Source organism: Mesocricetus auratus, unplaced genomic scaffold (genome assembly GCF_017639785.1).
Source record: "Mesocricetus auratus isolate SY011 unplaced genomic scaffold, BCM_Maur_2.0 Super-Scaffold_100004, whole genome shotgun sequence".
Taxonomy (NCBI): Eukaryota; Metazoa; Chordata; class Mammalia; order Rodentia; family Cricetidae; genus Mesocricetus; species Mesocricetus auratus.
This window is the reverse complement of record NW_024429189.1, coordinates 5,981,570-5,998,166: the sequence shown is the minus strand read 5'-3', so window position 1 is coordinate 5,998,166 and position 16,597 is coordinate 5,981,570. Positions and strand designations below refer to the sequence as shown.

The 16,597-nt window shown below is 51.1% G+C and overlaps 2 protein-coding genes across 5 annotated transcripts in view; both read right to left on the bottom strand.

The window, feature by feature from the left end:
* Positions 1-905: 905 nt before the first annotated feature.
* Positions 906-13,514, bottom strand: Inpp5e (inositol polyphosphate-5-phosphatase E). Its single transcript, XM_040745199.1, has 10 exons — positions 11,929-13,514; positions 6,723-6,846; positions 6,185-6,282; positions 5,396-5,520; positions 4,844-4,963; positions 4,451-4,558; positions 3,795-3,956; positions 3,614-3,729; positions 2,924-3,060; positions 906-2,454 (listed from the first exon to the last, which is right to left on the bottom strand). Exons 1-10 carry the CDS (start codon positions 12,723-12,725, stop codon positions 2,322-2,324), a joined length of 1,920 nt encoding a protein of 639 aa, XP_040601133.1. The 5' UTR covers positions 12,726-13,514; the 3' UTR covers positions 906-2,321.
* Positions 13,515-13,701: 187 nt separating this feature from the next.
* Sec16a (SEC16 homolog A, endoplasmic reticulum export factor) overlaps positions 13,702-16,597 on the bottom strand; it is a 36,713-nt gene continuing 33,817 nt past the window's right edge. For all 4 annotated transcript variants that reach the window (XM_013123298.3, XM_005083647.4, XM_013123300.3 and 1 more), the window contains one exon: positions 13,702-15,255. In XM_013123298.3, coding sequence (XP_012978752.1) covers positions 15,187-15,255 — 69 coding nt within the window. In that variant the 3' untranslated portion in view covers positions 13,702-15,186. The remainder of the gene's footprint in view (positions 15,256-16,597) is intronic.

Below are 16,597 nucleotides of genomic sequence, written 5' to 3'. Positions count from 1 at the left end.
GATTATAGGCATGTGCCACCACACCTGGCCTGCTCATTTTTTAAAAAAGATTTATTTATTACACATACAGCGTTCTGCCTGCATGTATGCCTGCACGACATCTTATGGATGATTGTGAGCCATGTGGTTGCTGAGAATTGAACTCAGGATCCCTGGAAAAGCAGCCAGTGCTCTTAACCACTGAGCCATCTCTTCAGCTCCCTGAGCTGCTCGTTTTTAAAACTAAGTTTCTGAACAAGTCTGATGGTATTTCACAGCCCTCTTTGGTTTTGTTTTTTGAGATGGGGGTCTTAGCCCTCCCTAGCTCACCTGTAACTTATAGATGAAGCTGGCCTCACAGTGATCTTTCTTTAGCCACAATTACTGGGTGCCCAGGTATGAGTCACCATGCCAGACTCAGTTATCCACAAAGCCCAGTTTCTAGTTTCCCACCTCATTTTCACTAGTTTCAGTGTTTAACTTTGCAGCTCAAATTCCATCTAAACATAATGGCTGTCTAAATGAAAATGCTCATCACTGCACTTTGCTCCCAACCCCCAGGATCTGATGTTCTTCATCTCAGGTCAAACTGGGGATGTTCAGGATTACCTACCTGTCTTTTCTAAAGGGCCAGAGAATGTCCACAAAGCACCAAAGGCAGTGTGGTGCACGCCTTTAATCCTAGCAGGAGGCAGAGGCAAGAGGATCTCTGTGGGTTTGAGGCTAGCCTGGTCTCATCTACAGAGACAATTCCAGGATGGGCAAGTCTACACAAAGAAATCGTACGATCCCTCTCCCTCCCCAAATAAGAGAGAAAAAGCACCAAACCTTACTCAAATCAGGAGTAGTGGAGGCAGCTAAGGCAGAAAGGTCACAGGTTCCAAGGCAGCTGGGGGCGTTAGGGGGAACACAACACAGACACAACAGACATTTCAAGCTTCATTACCACAAGTCTTCCCAATAGGAATTTGCAGTTCACTGATTGGTCATTCTGGCACTTTTCATGTACATTTAAGTAGTTTAGTAAAGCAGGAAGGTCTGGCTTTGCTGACATACCACATTCTAGAAGCTGATGGTGGCAGGGCTTATCTCATTTTGTTATCTTGTTTTATCATGGTTCACTGGGGTCTTAAGTAGTCACTGTTTCCAGCTGTTGCCACTTCTGGCTGTGAGCAGGGACAACACCTAGCAGGACCTGGGTTGGGGCTGAGTAGCAAGTGACTAAATTTGCTGCCTTTGCTGGGTGGTGGTGGCACACACCTTTAAAACCCTAACACTCAGGAAGCTGGGGCAGGTCTGAGACTAGCCTGTCTACAAGACAAATTCCAGGAGAGCCAGCGCTGTTCTACAGAAACCCTGTCTTTAAAAAGAAAAAAAATGCCTTTTGACTTCCATTACCCTTTAAAAACCCGGAGTTGTCTCAGGCTCTGGGATGCATGCACACTGCTCCCTCCAAGGGTCAGTCTTTGGCCAGAAAGAGCTCACGATTGAATATATGCATTTATTTAAAAATATAAATATGGAAAAATAAATTATTCACAAGACTAGAGTGGATGCCCCTAGGTGTCTGTACATTCAAGGCTTTGTCTTTCAGGGATGGGGTAAGATTAAAAGCAATGATGAGTTCTAAGCCTTCAAAGGGTGAAGCCCAGCAAGGTGCTACTTGATGATACCACTTCTAATGCCATTCTGGGGCTAGCAGCACCACAGCAATGGTCTGAAGCTCCCAAAACCATGAGCTGATACAGCTGTAGAGAGGAGAGGGAGCCTGGAGCTAGTATGTAGAACCCCTAAACCTGCCGAAATGTCAGAGGGGCACATTCTAGAAGTGACTTTGGATTCTGAATTCTAGGCCTTGGCTAGTTTTAGGGCCATTGCAAGTCTAAGCTACCAGAGGTTTCCTGGTTCCTCCCAGGAGGAAAGGGGCTGCTAGGACACAGATCTATAACCTGGGCTCTGGCATCAGAACAGGAACAAAGGGGGTTGAAGAGGTTGCAGTGTTCAAGGATGAAGATGAGACTTTCCGCAGGGAGGGTGTGGGACTGCTTAGGGCAAGCCTCACTGTCTACTGCTTCTGTGTGCAACTGCTGCTTGGTGACTACATGCCCCACTCAGAACAAATCCCTGCCATGTGCCTGTGGGAACATGACATAACAGGCCTGCTCTGAAATAAGCATAGCCCGGCCACAGCCCACTGCTGTCCTGAGGGGTGGGGTCTGTAGTGAGAGCAGGAGAGCCCCTTGCCATGGTTTATTAGACCCCAACATGGCAAGAGGCACCAAAGAACAAGCCCAGTCTCTTTCCAGTGTCCTTGGTCCCCGAGCTGCAGTACTGGTCTGACTTCACGATACAGTGCAGACAGCACTGGAGCTCTGATTCTTCATTGTTTGCTGTTTCTGAAGTTCTTTGGAAATCCGTCTTTTAATTCCTATCAAGTACAGTTCTCGATCAAACTTGCCAGCAGCTAATGGGATGCTGTGGAAAAGAGATCTGTTATATGAGCTGGCTTCAACTTCACCCAGCTGCACACCTGCGGAGCCCCACTGTCCATCCCCTCTAGGCTGCCCTGTCCCCAACCACAACGCTGGGTGTGGAAGTGCCAAAAAAGGTGAAGTTATGCTCCAGAAGCTTACTCAACCCCAGGGAACCTGAGGTCACAGAACAAGCTGCTGCTTCATGTAACCCCAAAGGTTACCAACCTGAGGATAACAGGGAAACCCTGAGAACTACTAGGACCTAGGCTCAGATGAAAGCAACTTCACATTAACCTAGGGCTTGTTGGCACCCCATCTGTCTGGTGTGTTACAGCATGAAACAGTGATGTTCCTCCACACCTAAGCCTGTCGCCCCTCCCAAAAAATCATCCCATTCACAACTGGCAAGAGTTTCCAAAGCCCAGCCAGCTCTGAGGGGTTAGCAGCTCTGAGGGTAAGCAGGGACTTACTTGTCTCTCCCTGGCCTCACTTTCACCCGGAACAGGCCATACACAGGACGGTGGTCTGAAGTCTTGAGCCCAGGGCAAGAGGAATACTTCATGGGACAGATGTCACCCTTGTGGCGGCTTTTGTATAAGACTCGGTCCTTGAGATGGTGAAGCAGGAGCAGAGACTGTGGGCCATTCTGCTGCAGGTACCTCTGCAGCAAGGTAGGGCCTGCAGCCCTGGCCTATCTGTGTTTCAGTTAGGGAGTCCTCCCCACTGAATCTTGCCCTCTGATTAGGAATCTAACGACCTGTGTGGATAGCATCTGTTCCCTTCTAGTCCTCTGAAAGCAGTGGGGAACTGCCTTGCCCCATGACGTCCTGTGGGGTCACCAGGTACTACTGTGTACCGGAAAGAGCCAAGGACTGGTGGAGAAGCCAGGCCAGAGTGCATGTGTCTCCTGTGTGTTCTCTCCTAGTACCAGGCAGATGATCCCAGGTGTGAATTCAACTATAGCCTGCTTGGAGGGATGGCTTGCTTAGCCCTGTAATATACTCAGAGACTACCCTCCACCCCCGGTAAGCTGTGAGCATGCAGTCACTGGCCTCAGACCTGGAGCTGAGTTTTTGGCTGTCTAACCTGGCTGGTTGACGACACACGGTTTGACATGAACCGTGATTGGCAGGAGTCCGAGGGCGGGCTGAGTTACATACCGTGTAAGAAGGTGTCCTCTGCTTAGAGGTGCTGTCGTAAGTGTCCTTCCCAATGTCAAACTTGTAGGATGGGAGAAAGTGGATTTCTGCCTCCTCGAAGCCCCTGAAGATGGACCCTGCAACACAGGAGAGTTCAGGGAGGGCCTGCCACATCTCAGGCACTACTCCCCAGGCCACTCACCTTTCTTCATCTCCTGGGTGAGCTGGTCATGCTGCAGGAGTGCCAGCACATCCACCTCTGGGTCTTGCTTCAGGAAGGCTTCTACAGCTGCTCGTCCACCACTCAGGCGGAAGTTGAAGTCCCCAAACCAGAACACCTCATCAAACCGGGTAGTGACATCCCCTGAGCACATGTGGGAGAATACATTGGTGCTGGCCTCCCCTCACCTGCTATGATCTGCTGACAGGTGGATGTGTTCTAGGCCAAGGAGAGGTCCTTTGTCTGGGTCCCCTTCCCCTCAGAATCACAGCTGGGTAGCAGCTCCCCCAGGAAGAGGCTAGTGGTGGGAACAGCCAAGGCCAGCAGCTGCAGAGGGTTGGGAAGACACCTGTGGAGTCCAGGTACGAAGGACAGCCTCGATGCACACGGCAGGCTAGCCATATCCTATCAGTGCCTCACACTCGGTGAGGGCCAGGAAGTGGTCAGCAGTGAGGACTGGTGGACACTGATGGCCCTGGGCAAGCCACTGGACCGGGTAGGCTCCCATCTGCCCAGCTGTAAACCTAGTGGCTATTTCAGTAGTGAGGACTTCTTGATTTGGTTTCTGCTAAGCTGCCAGGGGACAAGGGACAGAAACAGCCATGGGCTGGAGTACCTTGTGCAGCTGTAGCCCTCACCTGCACTAGAGCGGTAGGGGTTTGTGTCTGGCACATTCCGGGGCAGGGCCAGGGCCTGGATGGTTCTGCTGTAGTCCAGCAGCCGCTCGGCTACCTTCCCGTCTCCAGCTATGAGACAAACAAGAGACACCTGAGATGCTGTGAAAAGCCTGCCCCAGACACTGCCCCCCACCCTGACTCTTCCCCGCTATTACCCAGCTGCCTTGCTGTGGGGCTCTGCCTCAGAGCACTATGGTTGACAGAAGTCAGTGTCCAAGTGTCAGGCCCTGCCCAGGCAGAGCCCACCATTACTAGCCCAGAGTGACTGGCATCCCACCCGGACAGAGGCCTGTGAGGAGAGGAAGCTGTTCACAAGTCAGTGTCAGGCCCCGTGGCTGGGTGGGAAACACTTACAGGTGAAGTGAGACGTGATGAACAGGAAGGAAGTGCCAAAAAAGGTGAAGCTGACGCCCAGGGCCCCCTTGGTCTTGATCTGAGACACGATGCGTGTAGTTACTGTGGAGCACTCGACCTCTGCAGGGACAGGAATGGGGTTCAGGGCCTTCACCAACACAGCTACGGTAGGTGTGCTTGTGTGTATTTTCAGACATGGGAACCTCAAAGGCTGGACCCCAGCCAGGCACGAAGTGCACGTTTGGCGGAGAGGTTGCGGTTTGCTTTGAGGGGACCCCCGTGTGGACAGGCCCACTTGTTACTAGCGCCGGCATATGGAGGTACCTAGAGTCCTGGGAGCAGTAGATACAGAAGTCATGGCAAGGGCCAGCAAGCTGTCAATCCTCGAGACCTGGGTCTGGTCCCTAGAACTCATGGTGGAAGGAGAACTGACTCTTGCAGGTTGCCCTCTGACCTCCACATGTGCTCTGTGGTTCCGCACACACAGGGGAAGAGAGGGAGAGGGAGAGACGGAGAGGAGTGGTGGGGGAGAAGCCCCATGATGGTACCCACCTGAGCAGAACCAGATGAGGTCCCTGCGAATAAACAGGGACATGTAGAGGACCCCATGCGCTGCCGACGACAGCAGCACATACTGAGGGCCCAGTGTCTCCTGCAGGCGTGTCTCCCACTCCCGCCTGTGGGGAGGAGGCAGGTTGTATGAGAGCATGGCCTTTAGAGAAAGGTGGTCTTCCAGCCCCACCCTCCCCCAGAGAAGCCCTGGAAGCATTGCTAGAGGACCCCACAGCTGGGTTAATGACATCATCGTGCACTGTGAGACCCTTCAGGTTGGCTGCAGGCCCAAGGCCTCGATCTGATGGCATGTGCAGACTTCCAGTTTCACCTGAGACCCACATGAGTTGTCAGAGATCCGTGGGCTGACAGGAATGGGCCCCATCACTACTTGGGGGCTCTGAGGACAGGTTCCCTTCCCCAGAGCATACAAGGCCGGCTGTTCTCCTCACAGGCCAGGGAGCCCTATGAGAGGCAGTGAGGAGCACACAGCTGTGGGGCCACTTCCCAGGGAAACCAGTCGGGAGGCCACAGGGTATGTGGCCAGAACCGCGGTAGCCCAGAGCTTCTGGATGAACCAGGCATCTTAGCTGCTTCTGTGCTCCCTTGGTCAACTGCCTGAGACACTACCGACTTCAGTGAGGCATGGAGGCTGCTCATCTAGTCCACACTGTTTCAGTTGCAAACGAGGGTCTCCGGTCCCACCCTTCAGGCTTACAGACCTACATCAGTGAACTGTCCACACAGAATGCTGCAGGCTCCAATACTGGAGGCTGTGTGCTGTCTCACCTGTCAGAGCAGCCCTCCTGAACTCCAATGACATACAAGTCCTGAGTGTAGTCGGCCTCAGCGGGGAGCAGAAACTCATCCAGGCTCGCTGGGAGCTCCTGCAGTGAAGAGCCACAGAACAGTCAAAGCTCCCTCAGGTCTGGGGGTAGAAGCTGAAGAGCAAGGCCCCGCACAGTCATGAGGAGGTGGTCACAGAGCAGCCTCTCTTCAAAGGGAAGCTGTGCACAGCTTTGGGCCTGGTCTCTCAGGGAACCTTGACACGTCAGGTATTTCAGTTTCCCTCACTTGCCACCTCCCAGCCTGGGGCCCCTCCTTACCGGGGACCCTAGACTGTGTGCCACACCACGTGGTTTGACGAGCCCCCCAGGTGCATGCCCAACCCTGGTCCTTCACGAGGACTCACAGAGGCGGAGGTAGCTCGCTTGCCTATCTACGCCCGCGCTGTGAGCAGGGCGCTGTGCTGGGGGCCTCTCGGGATAGGTTCCCCATGGACATGGAGCCCAGCTGCATCTGCCTTACCTCACCGTGACCCTCTCACCTTCTGGCCCTGCATGTTCCAGGTAGCCACAAAGAGAGCCATGTTCCGGTCTGGGAAGTACCTGGCCAGCTCGTCTGCTCCTAGCAGGGCCCCACTGGCCATGAGACTTCCCTCCAGATAGCTCCTGAAAAATGAAGACACAAGTGAGCAGCCAGTCTTAGGGATGCCAAAGCAACCCAGAAGCCCCTTCGCTCAGGACAGGTGCCTACAAGTTATGGGAGCCTTGAGGACAACACTGACCATACCAGGTATCGGTGTCACCCCTGGAGTTGGGGATTTCCTCAGCTGGAGTATAGCACCACTTTCATGACAACACAATATGGCATTCATCTCCCCGATTTCAGTCCGTCTCCAGAGTTCAGTGGAATGAAGCCACCGTCCCTGACAAGCTGAGATACAGTCCTAACTGTGAGGAATCTCTTGACCTATGCAGGACACACGTGTGCACCATGTGCTACAGGGCCTGCCCAACCGTCCTGTGCAGGGATACTGGACATATACAGTCCTGGGGATGACTGGGTCTCAGCCATATCACTCAGCCCCATTGCCACAGAACAGAAATAAGAAAGCCCTAGAGAGAAACGATGGGTGTGGTTATGTGCCCAGAAAGACGCGCTTATTATCTCAATCTCAATGAACAGGCCAAGTCCATGGACAGAGACGGACAGTTAAGAGCACTGACTGCTCTTCCTGAGGACCTGGGTTCAATTCTCAGCACTCACATGGCAGCTCACAACTGTCTATAACTAGCTCCAAGGGATTTGACAACCTCACACAGACAAACATGCAGGCAAAACACTAGTGCACATGAAATATAAATAAATAAAGCATTAAAAATATCTGAGGGCTGGAGAGATAACTTAGAGGTTAAGAGCACTGACTGCTCTTCCAGAGGTTCTAAGTTCAATTCCCAGCAACCACATGATGGTTCACAACCATCTGTAATGAGATCTGTTGCCCTCCTCTGCCCTGCAGGCAGAATACTGTATACATAATACTTACATTTAAAAAACATAGAGCCGGGCATTGGTGGCGCACGCCTTTAATCCCAGCACTCGGGAGGCAGAGGCAGGCGGATCTCTGTGAGTTCGAGACCGGGCTGGACCGATAGCCTCCAAAACAATACAGAGAAACCCTGTCTCGTAAAAACCAAAAAAAAAAAAAAAAAAACCCATAAAAACAGAAAACATAAAAATAACCCCTGAACCTCACAAGATTCTTTTCATGTACTGAGAAGTATTAGATTTGTTTGCATTATTCTCCAGACCTTTAAAAAATGAAGTTCTGGTAGGCAATGGCGGCCCATGCCTTCAGCACTCAGGAGGCAAAGGCAAGGGGATCTCTGTGAGTTCAAGGCCAGCTTGGTCGACAAAGTGAGTTCTAGGACTGCCTGGGCTGTTACATAGAGAAATCCTGTCTTGAAAAACCAAAAACCAACCAAATAAAAACAACAACAAAAAACCCCAAATTATTTTACTTGTATGAGTCTTTTATCTGCATGTGTGTATGTGCACCCTAGAACTAGAGTTATGATTGTGAGTCACCATGTGGGTACTGGGAACCGAACCCAGGTCCTCTACAAGAACAGCTAGTGCTCTCAACTGCTAAGCCATCTCTCTAACCACCCCACCCCTACTTTCGATGATGCAAGAGATGGAACCCAGGTCTTCATGCATGCTAAGCAAGCCTTCTACCACTGAGCTATATCTGGGACTTTTTCAGTTTGTTTGGTTGTGGTTTTTTTTGTTGTTTGTTTGATTTTGCTTTGTTTTGAGACAAGGTATTGCTGTGCTCAGACTGACCTTCACCTGGAGATCTTCTGTTTCTGTCTCCCAGTAGCTGGGATGAAGGAATGCTCCACAATGCTTGCCCTACCTTACTGTTTTTGCCAAACTTGCTAAGAATGCATGAACAAAACCATGTTCCTCTGAAGATCAAATTATAACCACGTCTCTAAGAACAATGGCTTGAGCCCCACCAGGCAGAGCCTCATAATGGTACAGATCTGTACACTTCAGGAGGGAGACTGGGCTGTCAGAGCCAGGGACCTTCTTGATCTTACCTCTGAGCTGATGAGTCAAAGTCACCAATGTGTTAGCTGGGTCCAAACACCAGTCAGGGTGGAGCAAATTCCCAATCATGTATAATTAGGAAGGGACCACTGAGCAAAAGGTAGACACAGGCTAGTCTTTCAGTCACCAGCTCTAAGTCCCATGTCCTTCCTTAGAGGCTGACTCTGCTTCCTCTAAACTGGGGAGTCACACAGTTTGTCCAGGTGGCTACAGAACATGACTGGATGGCTGCAGGGTAAAAGCTCACTGCTGTGCCCAGCCTTAGGAAGCACAGTTTCCTTCCAACCATTTAGGAAAGGGCATCCCAGCTCTTCTGCGGAAAAGTGGCATGGAAGTCTTTAGTTCCTGGAGATAGGTATTTGTGAGCTCAAGGCCAGCCTGGTCCACATAGTGAGAACTACACACACACACACACACACACACACAGTGGCAGGTTAGGGTGGTGAGAGGACTCAGTAGGTAGAGGTAGCTTGCCACCAACCAGATGGTATAAGTTTGAGTCTCAGGACCTACATGGCAGAAAAGAACCAACTCCCCCAAACTGGAGTTGTAAGGTATGAGGCAGAACTGGACAAAGCCCCTTGCTGTGGAATCATCTTTTTATACACTGTGAAGATGTCTCTGCCAAGGCACCTTCTGATTGGTTTAATAAAGAGCTGAATGGCCAATAGCTAGGCAGGAGAGGACACGTGGGACTTCCAGGCAGAGAGAAGGAAGAGATGAATCTCGGCGTGGAAGAGACGCCAGAGGAGATGGAGAGGAAACGGGAAATGCAAGAGGAGTGGAAGAAGCCGTGAGCCACACGGCAGCATATAGATTTATAGAAATGGCTTAATTTAAGTTATTAGAGCTAATTAGAAAACAAGCCTAGGCTAATGCCGAGCTTTCATAATTAATAATAAGTGTGCCATGATTTGGGGGCTGGTGGTTCAAGAAAGCCTACTACAACCCCTCCTCCATCACTTGCCAGTGATGCAACAGGGGCCCATGGATACCACTCAATCCTATGGATTGCAAGTAATAATGCTTTGAATGTGGTAGAAACCATACCCTTTAAAAAGACCCTTGGGACGGGAGAGATGGCTCAGTGGTTAAGAGTGCTTGCTGCTCTTCCAGAGGATCCAAGTTTGGTACCCAGACAGTTCACAACTGCCTGTAACTCAGCTCTGTGGAATCCCAACACTTCTGCTCTCCGCAGGCACCTGTACACACACACACACACACACACACACACACACACACACACACACACACACACACGCCCTACACCTAATTAAAAATAAAACTATTGCTGGCCTACTGATAACTAGAGGTGCTAGAAGGGCACTAGGATGTGTGAAGGAGGAGCCAGGCTTGGTAAAGAGGTGTGGCATAGAGGGCCTTACCTGCAGGGCTGCCTACAGGTTCTGGGAGTAAGGCCTACCTTCAGCAACTAACGGTGACAGAATGGTGCCCCCACCAGGACCCTCAGAATGAGGCTCTCTTTAGAAGTGGTCTGTGCAGATACAAGTACTGTAGCATCTCCAGAAGAGGGCCCTGGAGTTATCGTGGCTGGGAAACTTAGAAGTGACCACCTGGAGCCGGGCGTTGGTGGCGCACGCCTTTAATCCCAGCACTCGGGAGGCAGAGGCAAGTGGATCTCTGTGAGTTCGAGGCCAGCCTGGTCTACAAGAGCTAGTTCTAGGACAGCCTCCAAAGCCACAGAGAAACCCTGTCTCGAAAAACCAAAAAAAAAAAAGAAGTGACCACCTGGAGATATAGGCAGAAGCTATCCTTGCCAGAGATCATATCTCTCTCTGAGGAAAGGAAGGTTCCTTTGGCCCTTTAGATCGAAGCAGTCCTGTTGACACTCCATTTGATTTCTGCCTCAAGTTCTCTTGTATGAAACCTTCGAACCCATAGTCACCTGTTTAGGAAGCTTCTGGAAATAGGAGCTATCTCTATCTAGATTCTCCCTGTTCTCACTTTCCACCCACCTTTCCTTTGTCCTACAAAATGGTTGTGGGAGAGACAGAGGCAGGATGCATCTTACAGGCCAAGAACAAGCACCCAGAGGGGACCAGCTTGGGAAAGGAGGCTTCAGATTTGGATAGGCCATGCTCTGGTCCTACGCACCTAATAGTGGTTGTGGCTCCTGGACTTAGGAGAGGGGAGTCAGCTCTGGGAAGTCATGGACAGAAAGGTCTCATCTTGGGGTATACCCAGGCTCTTTTCAGTATAAGTTCATACAAGTTAATTGCTGGAGTCAGAAAGGCCAAGAATAAGAAACAGAGGTCCTGTACATTCTTGGGATGTTGTATGCTCACTGGACATCAGGAAGGCCCCACCACAGACACTGGGACCCTGTGACTCTAGGAGTGTGGAAGCTTTCCTAAGGGCAAGGTAAACTAGTCAAGCCTGGGGCTTGTTCCTGCAAGTGGCCCCTTGGAAGTCACTTGGTCCAGTAGGTTAACTGGTGTCTAAATGTCCTGGTAAAATGCTGATCTGTAGCTCAAAGTGTGAGGAACAGTACTCAACCCTTCTTCAGGCATCACTATGAGGCCCCTGAGTACTCCTCATGGGCAGTGGTTAAATAACAGTACAGCTAAAGAAATCTGTGACCCTCCACACGGGAAAAGGGGGGGGGTGGACCAATTCAGATACTAACTGAGAAAGTTTTCAGTAGGATGCATGGAAGCACAAACTACAGGAGCAATGACAGTGTGATTGGGTGTGTTCCCATCTGCCTACATAAGGAATGAGGCATAATGATCTACTTTTATGGGTTCGCAGTGTCTGGATGACATTGAGCCACAAAGGTAAGGTTCTGGAATAATATAGACAGGAGGAGAAAGGCACGATGTCTGAGAGGAAACGGGAGTCCTGCCTTACTTTCCATTTCCAGGTCTTCGGCGTTCCCTATGCCGATCCATTCACATGGCCCGCACAGCTTGTCGTCTTCATTTATCTACTTGTATAGATAGCGGCTCCCTATGTAGCTCAAGCTGGATTTGAACTTATATTATCCTACCTCTACCTTTCAAGTGCTGGGATTACAAGCATGAGCCACCATGCCTATGTCCTTGGCCTGAATAGACAAGAGGCCTCTGGATGACAGCCCCAGAACTCCCTGCCACTCCCTCCAAGAATCCTACCTGCTTCTGATGTCCTTGGTGCGGATGGGGGCCAGAAGGCTGAAGGAGGATCTGGCTGAGTGAATGGAGTGGTCATCACCAGCCAGGGGGCTCCGGGGCCTGCTGGAGCCCAGGCTGCTGTGGGCCCTGACCAGCCTGGTCTGCATGCGGAGCTTGTAGTCAGCATGTTCAGGGTCAACCTTGTTTGCTGTCCTCAGGGAGTTGGAGGCTATGTTGAGGTCCATGGCTGGTGGTGTGTGTGCATCATGCAAACTTGCCAGCTTGGGGGAGCCCCCGCCTGGGCTTGTCCCTCTGTGCAGGAGGTCCAAGGAGGTGCTGATCATTCCAGGGAGACAGTCACTCCACAAGGATGGACTGCCTCCCTCACTGCCTGTGGCCCTTCTGGTCTTAGGAATCTCCTGCAAGGAAGCGCTGAGGCAGGGCAGGGGCCGACTGCAGGCAGGAGACTGGGTGTCAGAGTCCTGCGTGGAGACTCTGCAGGGGCTGGCCCCATTCTGGACTGTCAGATCCTCCTGACTTCCTGGGAAACGCCTTCTTCTCCAGCCCTTATCATCCAGGGACAGGGTTCTCTCCAACTTGGGTCTCATAGGTAGCTGTGGGTTCTGGTTGCTTGGTTTTGCTGGAATGCTGAAAGGAGGCGTGGGGTTTGCCTCTGAACCCTGAGGCTCAGTGGCTGGTAGGGAGCCTGCTGCTGGGGTGAGGTTCTTGTCTGTGTTTGGAAGCTGTCCCTGGAGCATTCTGCCCTCCAGCTGCCCAGGTGCCTCCATGTGACGTAGGCAAGCTGACTTGGACGGCATAGTCTGGACCAGGCCAGCCTTCGCCCACTCAGTCTGGCCCTCCTAAGGAAAGGGATCCTCTCTGGGAGGTAAGCAAGCAACTTATGTTGTCAAGGATGCACGTCAGAGGTCACCAGATGGATGCCAAGAAAATTCGGGTGGCTCCCTTTGTGGCATGGGGCGGTCCTTTTGGAGCAGGGCCTGTGGCTGCATGGCTGGAGTCCTGAGGAAATTCGGAAAATCTCTGAGTCTCTTAGCTCCCTGAAGTCAGCTTGTTGGTCTTAGAGCGATCTCGTAGGAACAGCACCAGGGAATCGGAGCTGCAGACGCCGGCCCCACACCCTGGGTGAGCCCTCCACCCTACCGTGGCAGATAGGGCAGCGCGCTGGGCGTCCTAGGCTCACCTGTGCCCTTCGTTCGGTTGCAGACCCGCTGCCGGCGCCTGGTCTGATTCAGCGGGGGCCGGCGCTGGGGGAGGTGGGGCTAGCCCAGTCACGGTGGCGGCTGGAACAACGACTGCTGCCCCGTGCCCAAGCCCCCGCCCAGGGTTCGCCACAGCTCAGCCTAGTGGTCACCCTGGCCCAGGCCCCGCTCTGTGGTTGCCCTGCGAACCGCCCGGTTCACGATCACACCGCCGCCCACAGCGGCCCCTGGCGGCTTGGAGGACCACACCCGGTGCCTGGAAGTCACACCCCCACATGAGGCCATCCTCTGTCCCTCTGAGGCTGTAACCCCTCCAGACAGACCATGGCCAATCTGACAGTAGCCCAAAGCTCTGGCCACACTTAAAAATCTCACTGGCCTGCCCCTCAAAACACAAAGGAAGGGGCTGGAGAGATGACTCAGAGGTTAAGAGCACTGACTGCTCTTCCAGAGGTCTTGAGTTCAATTCCCAGCAACCACATGGTGGCTCACAACCATCTACAATTCGATCTGGTGTATATGTAATAAATAAATCTTTAAAAAAATTTAAAAGAAACACAAAGGAAGCCATAAATGAAGTTACTTGAGAGCCCAAAATATTTTATTTAACAATTTGAACTTAGGAAAAATAGCAGCTCCCAGGGAGGAAGCTTCTTGAATCAAAAGTGGTTGGCAGTCACCACAGAGCCTGGGCATGGCTGCACCAGAGGCAAGGGTCCTGCCTGGTCCCAGCAAGGACACAAGTTGCTATTGACCCACAGGGACAGGCCTTTCTTAGTGACAGAACAGGAGGGTCTGGGCACACTAATCTATGGAACATTCTGGAAACCATTCTGTGAGTCTTTCCTAGATGATGCAGTGAACCAGAAAACCAGGCAGAGCTGTACTAATTTCACATTCTACAATTTCTAAATTTAATACCAAACAAACCATTTATGTTTCCTACCCAAATTACCTGATTTTGATAAATATTTAAAAATCTCTTTCCCCTCCTCTTTAAAGTAAAAGGATAGTTTTAGGAACAGTCAGTGAAGCCTTAAAGCTCTGAGTTTGAAGGTAGCGGCAGCTCCTTAAAGAGTGATGTGACTGAGCCAGTGAGTAGCTGCTGAAGGCCCCTGATGGGCTTTGGGGCAGAGACGTCAGGTTCCAGAGTGTCTGCTAGGACCCTGTAAGTCACTCCAAGATACCACCTAGTCCTTAAAAGTGTCTACACAGGTGACAGTGAGTCAACTGGGGGGGCCCCAGACAGACCCTTCTCTAGGAGGGCAGTACCCGGCAGCACGCAGCCAGGTTTTGACCTGGTTGGTCAGTCAGATCAGCAGCTTCAGATCAGCAGCTCCCGGGCTCTCCCCAGTGACTGGGCCACGAGGGTTAGCTGTGAGCAGCAGAACCCACCCAGCCCTAATCAGGCCACAGAAAATGGCGTGAGGCTGGGGATTTCTCGGAGACATGCCCTGGTAATGGCTTCCCTCCCAGCCTGTGAGCCACCGCCATCTGGTGGCCCTAGATGTAGGAGCTGGTGTGGACTCCCTGGTTCACAGGACAGGGCAGAGCTGCCCAAATGTAGCTGGGGCTCCTCTTAGGTCAGGCAGTCCAGTAGAGTCAAGGCTCCTCTCCAGGTACGCACTCACTCCTCTCTCAGCATCCTAAGGAAGCCTGGCTGGTTTGCACCATTTCTTGGGTGAGCAAGGCCCTGATTTCCAAGAAACTGTGCTCTCCTGTGGAGAAGCCCCATGTAATCTCACTTCAGGGATATTCTCAAGTGACTCAAACTATTATATCCTTAATTTGTATAAAGCGACTAAGAAAGAAACATTTTCTTTCACATAAAAGACTTGAATCAGATTCATTCTATCCAGCATCTGAAAGGAACCATGGAATCAATTTCTCAGTAATTCATATTCATGGGCTGCAAGGAGGGAGACACACAGTATGGCCGGCTCTGGGTTACTGCCATGTCCATCTGGGATGCACGAGACCTGAGGCAGCTAGTTTGGTTCTTGGTGGAGAACAGTTATCTAGTCATCTCAGGGTTCCAACTACAAATCCAGCGGCAATCCTAGTTCAGTGCTGTGTATTTTCTTTGGCCAATCCTCCCTGGCCTTGAATTCCCCGAGGTGACAGGAGCCTGGAATAAAAGGAACAACAATGACCCACATGTGTCTATACCCAGGGGCTGTGCAGCAGGGTGAGTCTACAGGGTAAGCACACAGATCACTGAAAATGGGTGAGACTTCCTGTTGGTGCCAAGTTTCTGCTACTCAGCATTTCCACAGCACTGCAGACATGCTTTGCCCATTCTGTCACAGTCTTGTCAAGGACACGAGGGCTGAGGCTAGCTACAGAGCTGGGCCAGCTAAGGCTTCGGTGAGTCCAAAAGTGGACAGTGGCCTATGGTCTTCTGTTGCTGCAAAGCACAGGGATGCCCCATGCCAGGAGAGAACACTGACATATATTTTTCCTCCCTCACAAGACCTCACTGGGACCAAATCTAAGGAATCTAGAAGAGCTGCTTAACTACAAGGTTAAAAGAAAACTGAGATCTTGTAGTTGAAAATAAAGACATAAATGGTGACTGGGATACAGCAACCTGCACATGACCGGGATCTTCACACAGGAGGTATCAGAATCCTCAAGAGGACTATAGAGAGTGACCATGGCTAGAGAGTGGGCTGAGAACATCACATTCAGAATGTTAAGGTACCTGCCCAGGTAACTCATTTTTGAGCCCTTCCTGGCTGCAAGGAATTATTACTTCTCAATAGATTTTGCATGACATACATACACACACAAAAATAAAAATACAATAAAATAAATAATCAAGGGCTAGAGAGACGGCTCAGTGGTTAAAAACAATGGATGTTTTTCCAGAGGACTGGTGTTCAATTCCCAACAACCTATGAAAACTCACAAGTGTCTGTAACTCCAGTTCCAGGAGATTTGATGCCTTCCTCTGGTATCTGTAGGTACCAGGTATGCACACAGCTCAAACATACATGCAGCAAAACTCATACACAAAAATAAACAATAAACTTTGTTTGCTTATCCTTTTATAAAAAAGAAAGAAAACAAAACCACAAGATGCATACCCCAGGGCTGGGGATGTAACTCAGTTTGCAGAGTACTTGTTTAGCATGTATGAGTACCTGGCTCAAGAGTACTCTCCCTAACAGTAGTTAGACTACACTTCTCCATATGCGCATCCCAGACTCTTCCTGGCAGAAGTACCTAGGGCAATGACTGAGGGAAGGGCTGTACAGATCCTTGGGGAAAAATGCCATTCCACTCTTCAGAGACACAGAACGAGGACAGCAGGCACCAGAAAATGACATTACCACTTCTGATCTGAAGAAAATTCCCATCTGAAGACTGCACCCAGCAAACTCTCAACCCAGCACCTAGGGAAGAGCCAAAGGGTCTTCCAGAGTCAACTGCTGAAGCCTGAAGCTACTAGACAGTGTGTCACCCAG